Below are 12,265 nucleotides of genomic sequence, written 5' to 3' on the forward strand. Positions count from 1 at the left end.
GCATACCAGTCATTTGTTTCTGCATGCCTCTTCTGAAGTAAGTTGTTTCCCAACCTGGCAAGCAGATATCATATTGTAGAAGCATAATTGATAATAATTTTCAATAATTCTTGAAATATTGGAGAAGATCCAGAGGGCAGCTAGCAATTTAAAATTCTAAAAATAGTAAACATATGTGCAACACTTGCAGCAGTGTTGTAAATAATGGACTAATCATATTGATACTGATTTGAGGCAAACACTGAAATACTTGGTATGTCAAACTAAATCCAGTAATTTGCGCTGTCTTTAAGGTAGCTTAAACTGGGTTGATATTTATGAGTTGATACATTTTCTTGTTAAAAACAATAATAATAAGCACAAAGATCTGCTACCGATTTTCATTTGTATGTATTTTGGTAAGCTAGAACACCACTAGACCAGAGCAGTACACACTACACAGATTAAAATTTGCTGAATTGACAAGTGTTAAAATTATTCAGAATGTGTAGGGTCACCAGTAGGTGGGTGTGCCTTTGGAAAGGATTGGTTCATCACTACATATTGTTTTACTGCTTTTAACCCAAGAGAAAATGCAAAATCATTTTAATTACAAAGGAGCTGGATGAGTCAGATGTAAAAGATCAGACAGCGTCTGACAAAGAGAATCATGGTTCCAGTATACTTATGCTTAAGCCAAAGATGCACATGATCAAAATGCAAAAATAAGTCCATATAGCAAATAATAAACACAGTCTGTAATACAGACGGGGGGTACCAAAACTAGGTCTTCAAACAGTTGAAATGTAAAAAAAACCAGAAATTTTGGGGGTGCAACCAGCATAGCTCATTTGAATGTTTGATACACAGTAATTGGTCAAAGAAAAATATAATAACAATATTATCTCCATATCTGAGTGGTGTCATTGTCATTTCAGACAGTGTCTGTACTCACACGTCAGGTCAGACTGTGAAAGACTGAAAATTACTCTGATTAAAAAAAAAAAAGAAAGTAATAAAAGCATGGAAAAACATACTAGAAAAGACTCAAGAAGCAAGAGAAAAAGCCTAAATAAGATGCATATCAACATTGCAGGAATCCATTTTCTATAGCAGAATCCAATGCAGATGCCTTTTTTGCCTTTTATATAGGGTAGTTACATCATAGGCACCATGTACACATCCAAAACATACAGCCAACAAGAACTGGATAAATGCACCAAGGACTTTCCCCAGACCCAGCCAACATGAAGAGATGGCAACAATGCATCTAACAATTCATCTCTTTCCAGAAAGGGACCTGGGCCATTCCAGAAAGAAGTGGTTAGATTGCATGGCCTCCAAAGTTTAAGTAATTTTCTGACAAATGTTTCTTCTGCCGTTAAAATAAAGAAAAGATCAGATGATGACAAATCTACTTTGCAATCTCATCTCCTTTACAAAATAATCTAACTGTAAGAATATTTTCCCCAAGTTGTGAGTGACCTGCAATCAGCTCTTACTGCCCCTTGAGATCCTAGGCGCTCATTCTGGTAGCCACAGAGCATGGGCCCAGGTGGGAACAGATGAACATTCTCTCCAGCCCTGCTGAAATTCTAATCTCCAAGAGAATAAAAAAAAGTAGTCTTCAGGAGGGCTTGAGACACAGGATGACTCTGCACCCTACTGTTCAGCTCTACATCCTAAACCTTATTCAAAGGCCTCTTTGTATATTTTATATCAAGCAGCTGCTGATTAAATATCATAAATGGACACCACCTTTGTGATGATCCTACACAACCATGGTTATCTCTGGCTTTCTCATATTTGTTCTAACTCAGAACACTTCATTTTTGGTTCTTATCAAAACAGCTTCAAGAGAAACGAAGGAGAGATTCACTCTTTCTTCAGTGTAACTATCTTTTAATTAAAGCTGCAGACTAAATTAATAATAATAAACATGAAATTATGCCCATTAGAAAAAATTAATCCCATGCAGATTTTACACACAGAAATAGGGTCTAAGTTGACCATCACTATTCAGAAGAAATCACACTGATGAAATACCTATTCCTCTGAAAACATTAAGCCAAGTAGTACTTGTCTGGGAAGATTTCTCCATTCCTGACAGTGGAATTTCCTCCTTTACACTGATGATTTGGCAAGCAGCAAGCACATCCTTACTCAAAATCCATTACCATGTCCAACTAGAGCATTTTTGTGAATGAGGTCTCCACCTGCACACTCCTAACCCAGGAAGCTGCTACATAGCTGGGCTCCAGTAAATGCTTGTCTAAAACATAAGTCTCCCACACAACTCGCCAAACCATTGCACCTCCGTGATGGAGAGTACTAAGTGATATTAGAACACACAGCACCTCCTCCAGCCACATCAGCCCAGTGAGCCTGTCTGGCCACTGGTGTCCTTGGACCCAGTGATTCTGCCCAGGCTGAGGGACACAGCTGTCACTTTGTTGGGTTCATCTGGTAGCAAAGCTGAGCCTGTGCCCCAGCAACACACACAGACAAAGAGACAGACACATGCAGGACACTGATACAAGTGGCCACAGAGACTGTCACAGCCAGGTGATCCCAATAGCAGTCACACAGGGTGCCACATCACACAGGCAAAGACACATCCCCTCCTCCTCCTCAGGGACTGGCAGAGACAGGAGTCTCCAGTACAGCCACAGAGATCCCCTCACCAGGTTCCCAAGCACATGCACATTTACAACTCCCTTGGGTCCAGCACAGGAACTCTGTCCCAGCTCAGCCCCCAGTCCTCTGACCCACCTCCCTGGTACCTATTTGTTCGCTGGTTCAGCTTGATGCTCACACCTCCATTCATCCCACATGAACCTCATATTCACAGGTCCCGTGGACACATCAGCACAGGCCTGCTTGATACCCCAGCCTGGGCCCAAGGCTCCCCTACTGAGCAGCTGGTCCATCTGAAGGTTTATGGTGAGGGCACACATACAAACCAGGACTCAGGAAGAACAGATGCTCATCTGCCATTCCCAGCAGCAACAGGCCCTTGGGCTGTTAGTTCTGCTCCCACTCCAGTAGCTCACACTAAACCCCTCACTCACCCCAGTGTTCCCCAGCAAACTGGCTTTAGGAACACACTCCATTCCCATGCAATTGCCTGGAGGCCGAAGACCCCACTCTCTCTGGCAGCTGATACTGAGACCTCAATGTCTCCAGCAGCTGAGCCCACATGCCAGGGATGTCCCCAGCCTGGCTCCATTGGATATCACCAGTTTTTACTCACACATATGCAGAAGCCTCACCCTTAGCCAGCACTTAGTCAATGCATGCAGCTGCAGAACAGACAAGGAGATCACACAAAGAGATAGTTAAGAAAGGATTTATTGATATATAAGAAGACAGGGCAGACTATGGTGAACAGGTGCAGCGCTCAGACAGGCACACTGACTGGCCCTGGTTTACACCCTTCCTGTTTACTGCCTTCTTCCTTCCCTCCTGCACCCCCTTGCCCTGCACATCCCCTCATGGGTTTCTACAGCTCTGTCAATCCCTGCACCCACCCCAACCCTGTCTGGCACACTTTTATCAGTCATGAAGTGCCGTTGATCTTTCTGGAAGTGGAATCTGTGGTTTCCTTATAAGCCCATCACCAAGTGTTAATGGTGAAGTTTGTTTCTTCTTGTAGTCTCAATATTGGTTTTGCCAGACCTTTGTCTGTTTTTACTCATTCCTTAGCACTTCTCCTTTTACCTTAGTTTCCCAACAGACTTAGTCCCTGATCTGATAAGCTTGTAGGAATAAACATTTTTACACTCTTACATGCTTTCATCAATGTGACTGACCAGGTTTGGTTCACATCACCTTCTCCCTTACCATTCGTCTGGCAGGTCTGTGTTCCAGTACCTTCTCAGTTGTTGCTTCCTCCCTTTCTTAGTGCCCTTTGTGGTGTCAAAAAGCAGTCCTTAACCAAATTCTCTTAGAGGACCTGACACTGTCCTTCCACCTCCCCCTACAGAGCAAGTTACAGTTATTGTGGTTTGACATCCAGCCTGCTCCATAACATTCCCTGCAGGATAATGGAGCACAAAAGTCAGACACCTTCCTGAAGACTGAGATCTTGAGCATGTCTGCAGGCCTCAGATATTATAAACCTAGAGGCCAGGACTGAAAGTCTGTCTTGTGGCCCCTAAGTTGGCAGTTTTCTGTCTCACTGTCCCAGCTTCAAGGCTGGCTTCAGGCTTGCCAGTGCCCTGTACAGTGGTATAAAAAATTTAATGGGAGAAAACTTTTGCCGCTCTAAATCTTTCTCCTCTATCAGTGTAGATAGAGAGGATAGGATGGGATCTCAAAATTACATCCGAAAAAATAATTGTGTACTATTAGAAAAACACCATCCTGCTGGCTAAAGTGAACTCTGGCAGTGTGGAGCCAAGTGTTGCCTTATTTGGCTTTATCAGAGCTGTCTTTGGGTTCCTCCATCCTCCATCCTGGCACAGAGCAATGTGAAAAGAACAGGTCATGCAGCTGACTCAATACAACCTAAAACCAATCCTGTCTCTGAGTAATTAGCAAAGAGATCAGAGCTTCAACACATTTACAACCAAAGAGTAAATTATTATTGACCAAAAATAGAGTGCTCTAATGCTGTGTGAGCAGAAGGTTACGTATAAAGAGCCACAGCTGAAGGCAACTTTATCATTTGTTACCTCAGCATCTCAGGGTAAGTCCACTTGCCTCATCCTCTGACCATGACATCTTCAAAGCTCCTCAAACAGATGGAATATACAGGGGAATTTTCTTCTCATTCCCCACCTCTAACATTTCAGGGCATGCTTTGTGTGCCATGTCAAGGTTATACAACCCAAACCACTCCAGTGTGGTGGCACAAGCAGAAGAACCACAGCATGCCATTCCTTGAAAGGGCCTTCAAGGCAAACTTTGCTACCTCCAAGTCCTATGAAAGGCAGAGAAAAACTAACTTTGAAGGCAGGTGAAATGGACTGGGATTATATATGTAGAGTAGCTGACCTTTCCCTGGACATTAGATTTGTTTTCAGCAGCTCACTGTAGTGTGGGGAGGAACATAAAATTTTGTATGGGATTTTGCTCTAGCTCAGGAGTTGTTTGGTTCTGTGTGCACTTCACCTGTCTGGAGAGACTACATAGGGTGTAGAAATGTTTGATACAGCATATGCTCAAGACAACAGGCTGGTTTTGATGTAACTCTGTCTTTTCTTTAACTATTCCACACAGGCACTGAAAGTAGATTTCCTCGTGGGGTCTCTGAAGGTAAGAGTCTAACAAATAACACATACATTTGCTAATTGATCCTGAACAGTCAGTGAAGCTCACCCAGACAATGGTGAGAGCAAGTGCAAATAACAGTGACATAGAACAAGGGTCACTGAAAAAGTTACATGCTATTTTGTTCTACATGAGCATATTCCCAGTTCTTGGTAGGAATACTACATTTATTGGGAGAGAAAAGTTACAGATGCTCAAGCTTAGCCAAGAAGGCATGAGAGACAGAGACAGCTATGTCCTTTTGGGGGGTAACCTTGCATTCTAGGATTTATAGATGATTAAAATTCATCCCCTGCCATCTACACAACAGCTGGAAGCCTGAAATGGAGTTGTGTTCAAAGAGGAGGCTCAAAGCACAATTTAAGTGTTAGTTTCCTCTGGGGTAAAGTCTAGAACAATATTTACTGATTTTGGCTTATTACACAGGCAGCAAAACCAGAACAAAGTTCAGGATGATCTTGTCTTCCACCTGGTGCTATCCTAAACCTAGAAGTGTTCACTGAAATTGGAGATGAAAGGGATGGTAGTGTATGTTATTCTCCCAGAGAATGCCACCTTCTCTGTTCAGGAAGTAGAGCTAAAATTTACATTATTTCCTGTCAAAGACATTCAGTAGTTTAACAGACTGTGCCTCTTGAGGAGCTTTCCCATAACATATTGGCATTTTCTGATGCTCTGCTTCACTTTTTCACAGACATTGTGAAATGACACTTCTCTTTTATATTGCTTCCCTTGAGCTCCTCAGAGGCAGAATCACATAGGCAAAAACTCTGGGCTATAGGCAGAATAATACTTCCAAAGTAAGTTAAGGGTTCTGGATTTTGTGCTTTGGAATTCCTGGGAGCTGAAAGTTCCTGTGAGAGACAGTCCCTCAAAGTCATTGCAGGGTGTAGATCCCACAGCAGATAGCTTTTGCTGAGAGAGATCCACACTCTATAATGTGTCCAGAAGTAGCATTACAAATGCCTTTATACTCCTTTCATCATTTTCTTGCACATAAACCCACTCCATGCTGACAGTTTCAGTACTGTAACCTTGGGTGTACACATCAGAGTTGCTCAATTCTGTCCTTTTTCTTCTGAAATCCCACCGTGCATGAGACAGCACACGAAGTAGCAGGAGCTCAGAATTTTTGTATTCCTTTGTTTCTGGCCTGTACATTAGCCTGCCTGGGAAGGAGATTCTGTTCATGCTAGTTCCTGTCGATGTTATTTCTGCTTGTGCTATCCATGACAGTTTAGACTGTAGCAAACAATAGCATTTATTCATGCTGTAGAATTTTTACTAGATATTTTTAAAAAATGTAAAATAAAACTGAACATAAAGCAGTTTTCAAAGTATTTCTACTAAACAAATCCATGATAATGTTTGGTATATATTGGTACACATTAATTATCTTTTAGGGATTCACAACCAATATTAGTCTATATAATATGTTAAAGCTAAAAGATACTGTGTAATTGAAATTCTTTGAAATGCTATATGACATTTATTTATCTAGATACTATATTGTTTACCTAATATTATGTTAATAATTATTATCTGCAATATATAATATTCCTTTATTGGCTGATTTTGCAATGTATCTGAAAAGATGTTTTATGTTTGGTATCTATGGTAAATAGGTTTACTGTGGATAGGTGATGACTGACCCTCACAATTTGTTCCAGTTCTTGGTATAGACAGAAACTAGTTCCTTTTCCCTTGCTTGGTATTACAACATAGAAAACAGAGGGCTGTTAAGAACACCTTCACTGAGAAATCTCATGAGAAAGCCAACCTGTGCAACTTACAGATCTTACTTGCATCTAAATTTTCAGATGTCTAATGAAACAATCTCAGTGGGTCTGTGTATGTGGCTTTGAGAAGGATGTGGCTGTGTAGCTCTGTGAGTAGTAGATGAAGATAGAGCAGGCCAGCTTTTGAATACTTCTAGCTTGATGTTCTCTCTGTCCTCATTTTGGGCACACAAACATCCTGTTTAAGGGGGATAACTCTGTCTACAAAAGGAACTTCTTTTATTAGCACTTCTTTAGCAGATACTTATAACTGAGGCAGAAGTTAAGTGCCTGATTAGCCCTCCTCTTCCCATTAGTATTTGGGCATGACCACTTTCTGGATAAATATAAACTAGAAATGCACAGACTTTCTGAAGCTTTTCTCTATTCCTCTAGAGCAACTGCAGCCATGAGTTCAGATGCAGAGATGGCAATCTTTGGAGAAGCTGCTCCCTATTTACGGAAGTCAGAGAAGGAGAGAATTGAAGCCCAGAATCGTCCATTTGATGCTAAGTCAGCCTGTTTTGTAGTGGATGATAAGCAAATGTATGTGAAAGGTACCATACAGAGCAGAGAAGGTGGCAAAGTCACAGTTAAAACATATGATGACACAGTAAGTGACACCAACCGTAACTCAAATGTGATCATCCAGTTCAGGCAGTTCCCTGTTTCAGATTTTCTTCTCCTGTTGCTCCCTTCTGTTTTCATCAGACTGTGACTGTCAAGGACGATGAAGTCTTTCCCATGAACCCTCCCAAATTTGATAAAATCGAGGACATGGCCATGATGACCCACCTGCACGAGCCCGCTGTGCTGTACAACCTCAAAGAGCGTTACGCAGCCTGGATGATCTACGTAAGTGGCACAGCAGCTTCCTTTGGGCAGCTGCAGGAGCTGCTCTGCCAGGCCCAGGGGAAGCCAACGTGCTGTCTCCCTTCCTCGCAGACATACTCGGGTCTCTTCTGCGTCACTGTCAACCCCTACAAGTGGCTGCCCGTGTACAACCCAGAGGTGGTGACTGGCTACCGAGGCAAGAAGCGTCAGGAGGCCCCTCCACACATCTTCTCCATCTCTGACAATGCCTATCAGTTCATGCTGACTGGTGAGTCATTTGGCAAGAGTGGAAAAACCTGATATGCATAGGGCTGGCTACTTGGTCAAGGAACACTTGATAGTTCAGGTATCTTAGGTTCTACTCAGTGGTCCCATAGTCCTACAGCACAACTCAAGGTCAAACTGCCTGTAACATCTTAATGACCTCTGGGCTACCAGATAATGAAGGAAAACAAGCGGCTGACTATAACTTTGTGTCCTCTCTGCGTGTAAGGAACTTAAATCAATGGTAAAGAAGAAACACAGCAATCTGATTTGAATTAAACAATATTTAAGCCAAGGTCTATACATAAAAAAACCCCAAAGAGTAAGTGGGAAGCCTTATAAAGAATCATTGCTTGAAGTTAAATTTTGAGCTGCTTCACCCTTTCTGCTCAAAAAACCAATCCAGATGTACACTAATGTAGAATTCAGCTTATCTTGTAACAAAGTGATAAATACAGATGCAATATAGTTCTTTCCATTGAAGTCAGCTATTTGTGTCTGAGGAAAAGAAGGACTTCATATCTCATTTGAACAGCTCTTTCTGTGATTTTTATTTCAGATCGTCACAACCAGTCAATCCTTATCACGTGAGTATATTTGCGCATGAGTGACAAAGCTGACAGAGAAGAGAAAATATTTCCTGTAATAATTAATATTTTTATTTCAACAGTGGAGAATCTGGTGCAGGGAAGACTGTGAACACAAAGCGTGTCATCCAGTACTTTGCAACAATTGCAGTTACTGGTGAGAAGAAGAAAGATCCACAGCCCGGCAAAATGCAGGTATGGCATTGGCTCCCCCTTCTAGTCTTGCCCACATTGTGCCCACAGAGCAAAAGTACCAATGTGTATTGTGGGGCTGCAGGACTATCAAAAACCAGAAAATATTGTGCAACAGAGAAGGCAATCAGGATGCACAGCCCAAACATACCTATGCTCATTGACCTCTGCTACCCAGCCTCCATCCCTCTGAACTCTATTTATAAAACCATTTTGTCAATGTAGGAAAGGCCCAAGCCTCAGTTTCTCTCCAGTTTCCATTTACACACGTGAGTCTTCACCAGGGAGAGGAAGACAATGTTAGACAGCAGCTTTCTCTGTTCTGGCTGTCTATCTATTCACCTACCTATCAGTATCCTCTGAGATCAGCCACATCCACAGCACCTGAGTGGCTGTAGGTGTAAAGGGAGCAGTCAGTTCCCACTGGCACCTGGTTGTGCCATTCGTGGTCCTTGGTTCATGCATATTGGCAGGGGAAGTGCAGGTACTCTGGACTCCAGGGTGGCTATGCTGAAGTTAAGAATCATTTTGATTGCATCAGGCAGTAGTTTCCACCAGCTTGTTTTTCTGCCTGGGGTCAACTGAACTGCCCTGAAGGGCAGCATGAGAAAAGGGGCATTTTTGGGACCGCTGGGACTACTTGCTGGGCAGTTAGAAAGTAACCTCAGAAAGGATCCTTGCAGGAAAGAAAGCATATGCCCCGATGTCTCTTTGTTGAGCAGCACAGCTGCTGCAACCTGAGCCCCCTGGTGCATTGGTAAGGAATGGGCTTCATTTCCCAGCACCGAGCAAGCAACAAACACCCTTGTGGCACAAGTGTGTGTCACCACAGCTGTGAGATGGTATGTGCATCAAAGGGGAAGACACGTGTCAGCACGTTATTTGAGTACCCAAGGGCATAGCAGAAGTTAAGGAGATTCCAAGGCTGAATATTCTTTTCGCACTCAAAGGCAGGTGTTTGTGATTGATGGGTTGTTATGGCCAAAGCAAGTTCATCACAAGCACTCTTTCCATCAGCACTATGTTAGAATCTCCTGGGCTCAGCTTTCACCAGCTGCTCACTATGCCAGGACTGATCTCAGAAAAGCTTTGAGATAGCTGAGAGAGGTGCAGACCATGTGTGGTATAGGGAAAATCACCTGGCCTTGAGACTGACAGTGTTCTGTCTTCTTCTGAATTTATTCATAGAATACTCTATTTTTCTTTTAGTATTCCAATCTCTGTGACATTAGTATGTTCCTCTTCATAAGAACATTAAATAAAACACTCAGGTTATCATTCTGTGTAGCCCAGCATTCTATCACAGATATAGGCTGAAAGCAGATGCCAGGCAGGAGTATAAGAATAAGGGATGCATGTAACAGCATTTCCGCAGAATATTGCCTCAGCCTCCAGCACTTTGTCACTCAGCCTGTAAACAGGTATACAGAATGAACTTATGTAAAGAACTGCCATGTCTACTTCCATGCTTTTATCCATGTACAATTCTCTTGTGGTTGTTCCCTGGTTACAGCTGTGCACTAAAAAATCCTCTCTTCTCCTCTCCTCTCCTCTCCTCTCCTCTCCTCTCCTCTCCTCTCCTCTCCTCTCCTCTCCTCTCCTCTCCTCTCCTCTCCTCTCCTCTCCTCTCCTCTCCTCTCCTCTCCTCTCCTCTCCTCTCCTCTCCTCTCCTCTCCTCTCCTCTCCTCTCCTCTCCTCTCCTCTCCCTTTCCTCTCCCTTTCCTCTCCTCTCCTCTCCCTTTCCTCTCCCTTTCCTCTCCTCTCCTCTCCCTTTCCTCTCCCTTTCCTCTCCTCTCCTCTCCCTTTCCTCTCCCTTTCCTCTCCTCTCCTCTCCCTTTCCTCTCCTCTCCTCTCCCTTTCCTCTCCTCTCAGCCCCGCCCCTCCCCTCCCCTTCCTCCCCCCCTTCTCCTTTTCTAAATGCAAAAGTTCACTTAGAAAGCAGAAAGATATATGTGAGAGGGCATTACTCTATGGATTTAGGATTTTTTATTTAGAAAAAAAAGATACAGAGCTTCATACGCTACTGTGTTGTCTTAATGTTATAGGCCCATTCACAGTGACTTAACAAAAACTAATTTAAACCTGCTGTGCCATCTGCAGACAGTGCTGGGAACGGCACCCTCTCCCCACTGCAACATGTTCAAGGCTGCACTGAGCACTATACACACAAACACGCAGCAACTGGAGCAGTACCACTCCTCTTTTGTCTGGATAAAACCTGCTTTGCCTTTTTTTTCTCATTCTTTATTTTCCATATATTTTGGAAATTATCCCTGGCAAGACTTTCACACCCTAACTATGTAGGAATCATGATTTTGTTAGAGACACATTGGTGCCTGTAGCACCAGTGAGACTAAGCACACCAGTGACTGGGCTTCCTGGACTGTATCTCAAAGAAAAGGAGAGATGTAATGTCACAGAACCTCTGTTTTCCACTCATATTTTTGCAGTTACCAAAAGACATACAATACAGTATGAAAACTTTTCATGTTGAAAAAAAAATACAAAAATAATATAAAAAAAAAGTCAAAGAATCTCTGTTCTCTGCTTGTCTAAGTTTGGTATTTGAGTGTCAGGCTTTGCCCATGTCCCACTGTTTTCAGAGATGTATTGCTGCATCCTGACAGGCTGCTGTTGTTTGAATGCAATTCCAAAACTTTACATTCTCCTCAGTAGATGCCTCCTACCAAAGGCTGTAGCTCTTTCGGTGTATCCAAAAAAATTTCACGAATCTTCCCATTTTCTTCAACTGTCATGGCCTTTGTGAACAAGAGTGTGGAAACGCCTCTCATACAGATTTCAAACTCCCCAGGCTCCACTGCAGTGACTGCGTATGTGATATCCAATGTGTGATATCAGGTACTAGAATCAAACAAAACACACCACTCTTCCCTTTGAAACCAATGGCAATATCCAAGAATGCTGGCTGATGAGTGCTTAAAAACTGATAATTTTCCAGTTAAAATCATATGTGATGTGTAAAAATTATCTGTTTGTAATACCTCTTTTGAAATATTTGTTATTAACCACTAGCAAAGTTTGATAAGAGGCATTTTCTCCTGTAACTAGGGAACTCTGGAAGATCAGATCATCCAGGCCAACCCACTTCTGGAGGCCTTTGGCAATGCCAAGACTGTGAGGAATGACAACTCCTCACGCTTTGTGAGTTCATTTCAGATTTTTTGGGATGCAGACATATCATAGAAGTCTCATTCATTAATTGTCATAACCAATGGGTTGATCTGTACTGCTTGATAGGGAAAATTCATCCGGATTCACTTTGGAGCAACTGGCAAGCTGGCCTCTGCGGATATTGAAACCTGTGAGTTAGAGCAACTCCATGCAAGCAGAACCTGT

At 42.7% G+C, this 12,265-nt stretch overlaps 1 protein-coding gene across 1 annotated transcript in view; it reads left to right on the plus strand.

Moving 5' to 3' along the window:
- The first annotated feature begins 7,440 nt into the window (after positions 1-7,440).
- The window catches only part of LOC139680597 (myosin-1B-like), a 31,480-nt gene continuing 26,655 nt past the window's right edge, over positions 7,441-12,265 (plus strand). Inside the window, exons 1-7 of the mRNA XM_071573353.1 lie at positions 7,441-7,644; positions 7,743-7,886; positions 7,977-8,133; positions 8,689-8,716; positions 8,800-8,911; positions 11,978-12,070; positions 12,167-12,230. Of these exons, the coding sequence (XP_071429454.1) occupies positions 7,441-7,644; positions 7,743-7,886; positions 7,977-8,133; positions 8,689-8,716; positions 8,800-8,911; positions 11,978-12,070; positions 12,167-12,230 (802 nt within the window). The remainder of the gene's footprint in view (positions 7,645-7,742; positions 7,887-7,976; positions 8,134-8,688; positions 8,717-8,799; positions 8,912-11,977; positions 12,071-12,166; positions 12,231-12,265) is intronic.

Source organism: Pithys albifrons, chromosome 19 (assembly GCF_047495875.1).
Source record: "Pithys albifrons albifrons isolate INPA30051 chromosome 19, PitAlb_v1, whole genome shotgun sequence".
Lineage (NCBI taxonomy): Eukaryota > Metazoa > Chordata > Aves > Passeriformes > Thamnophilidae > Pithys > Pithys albifrons.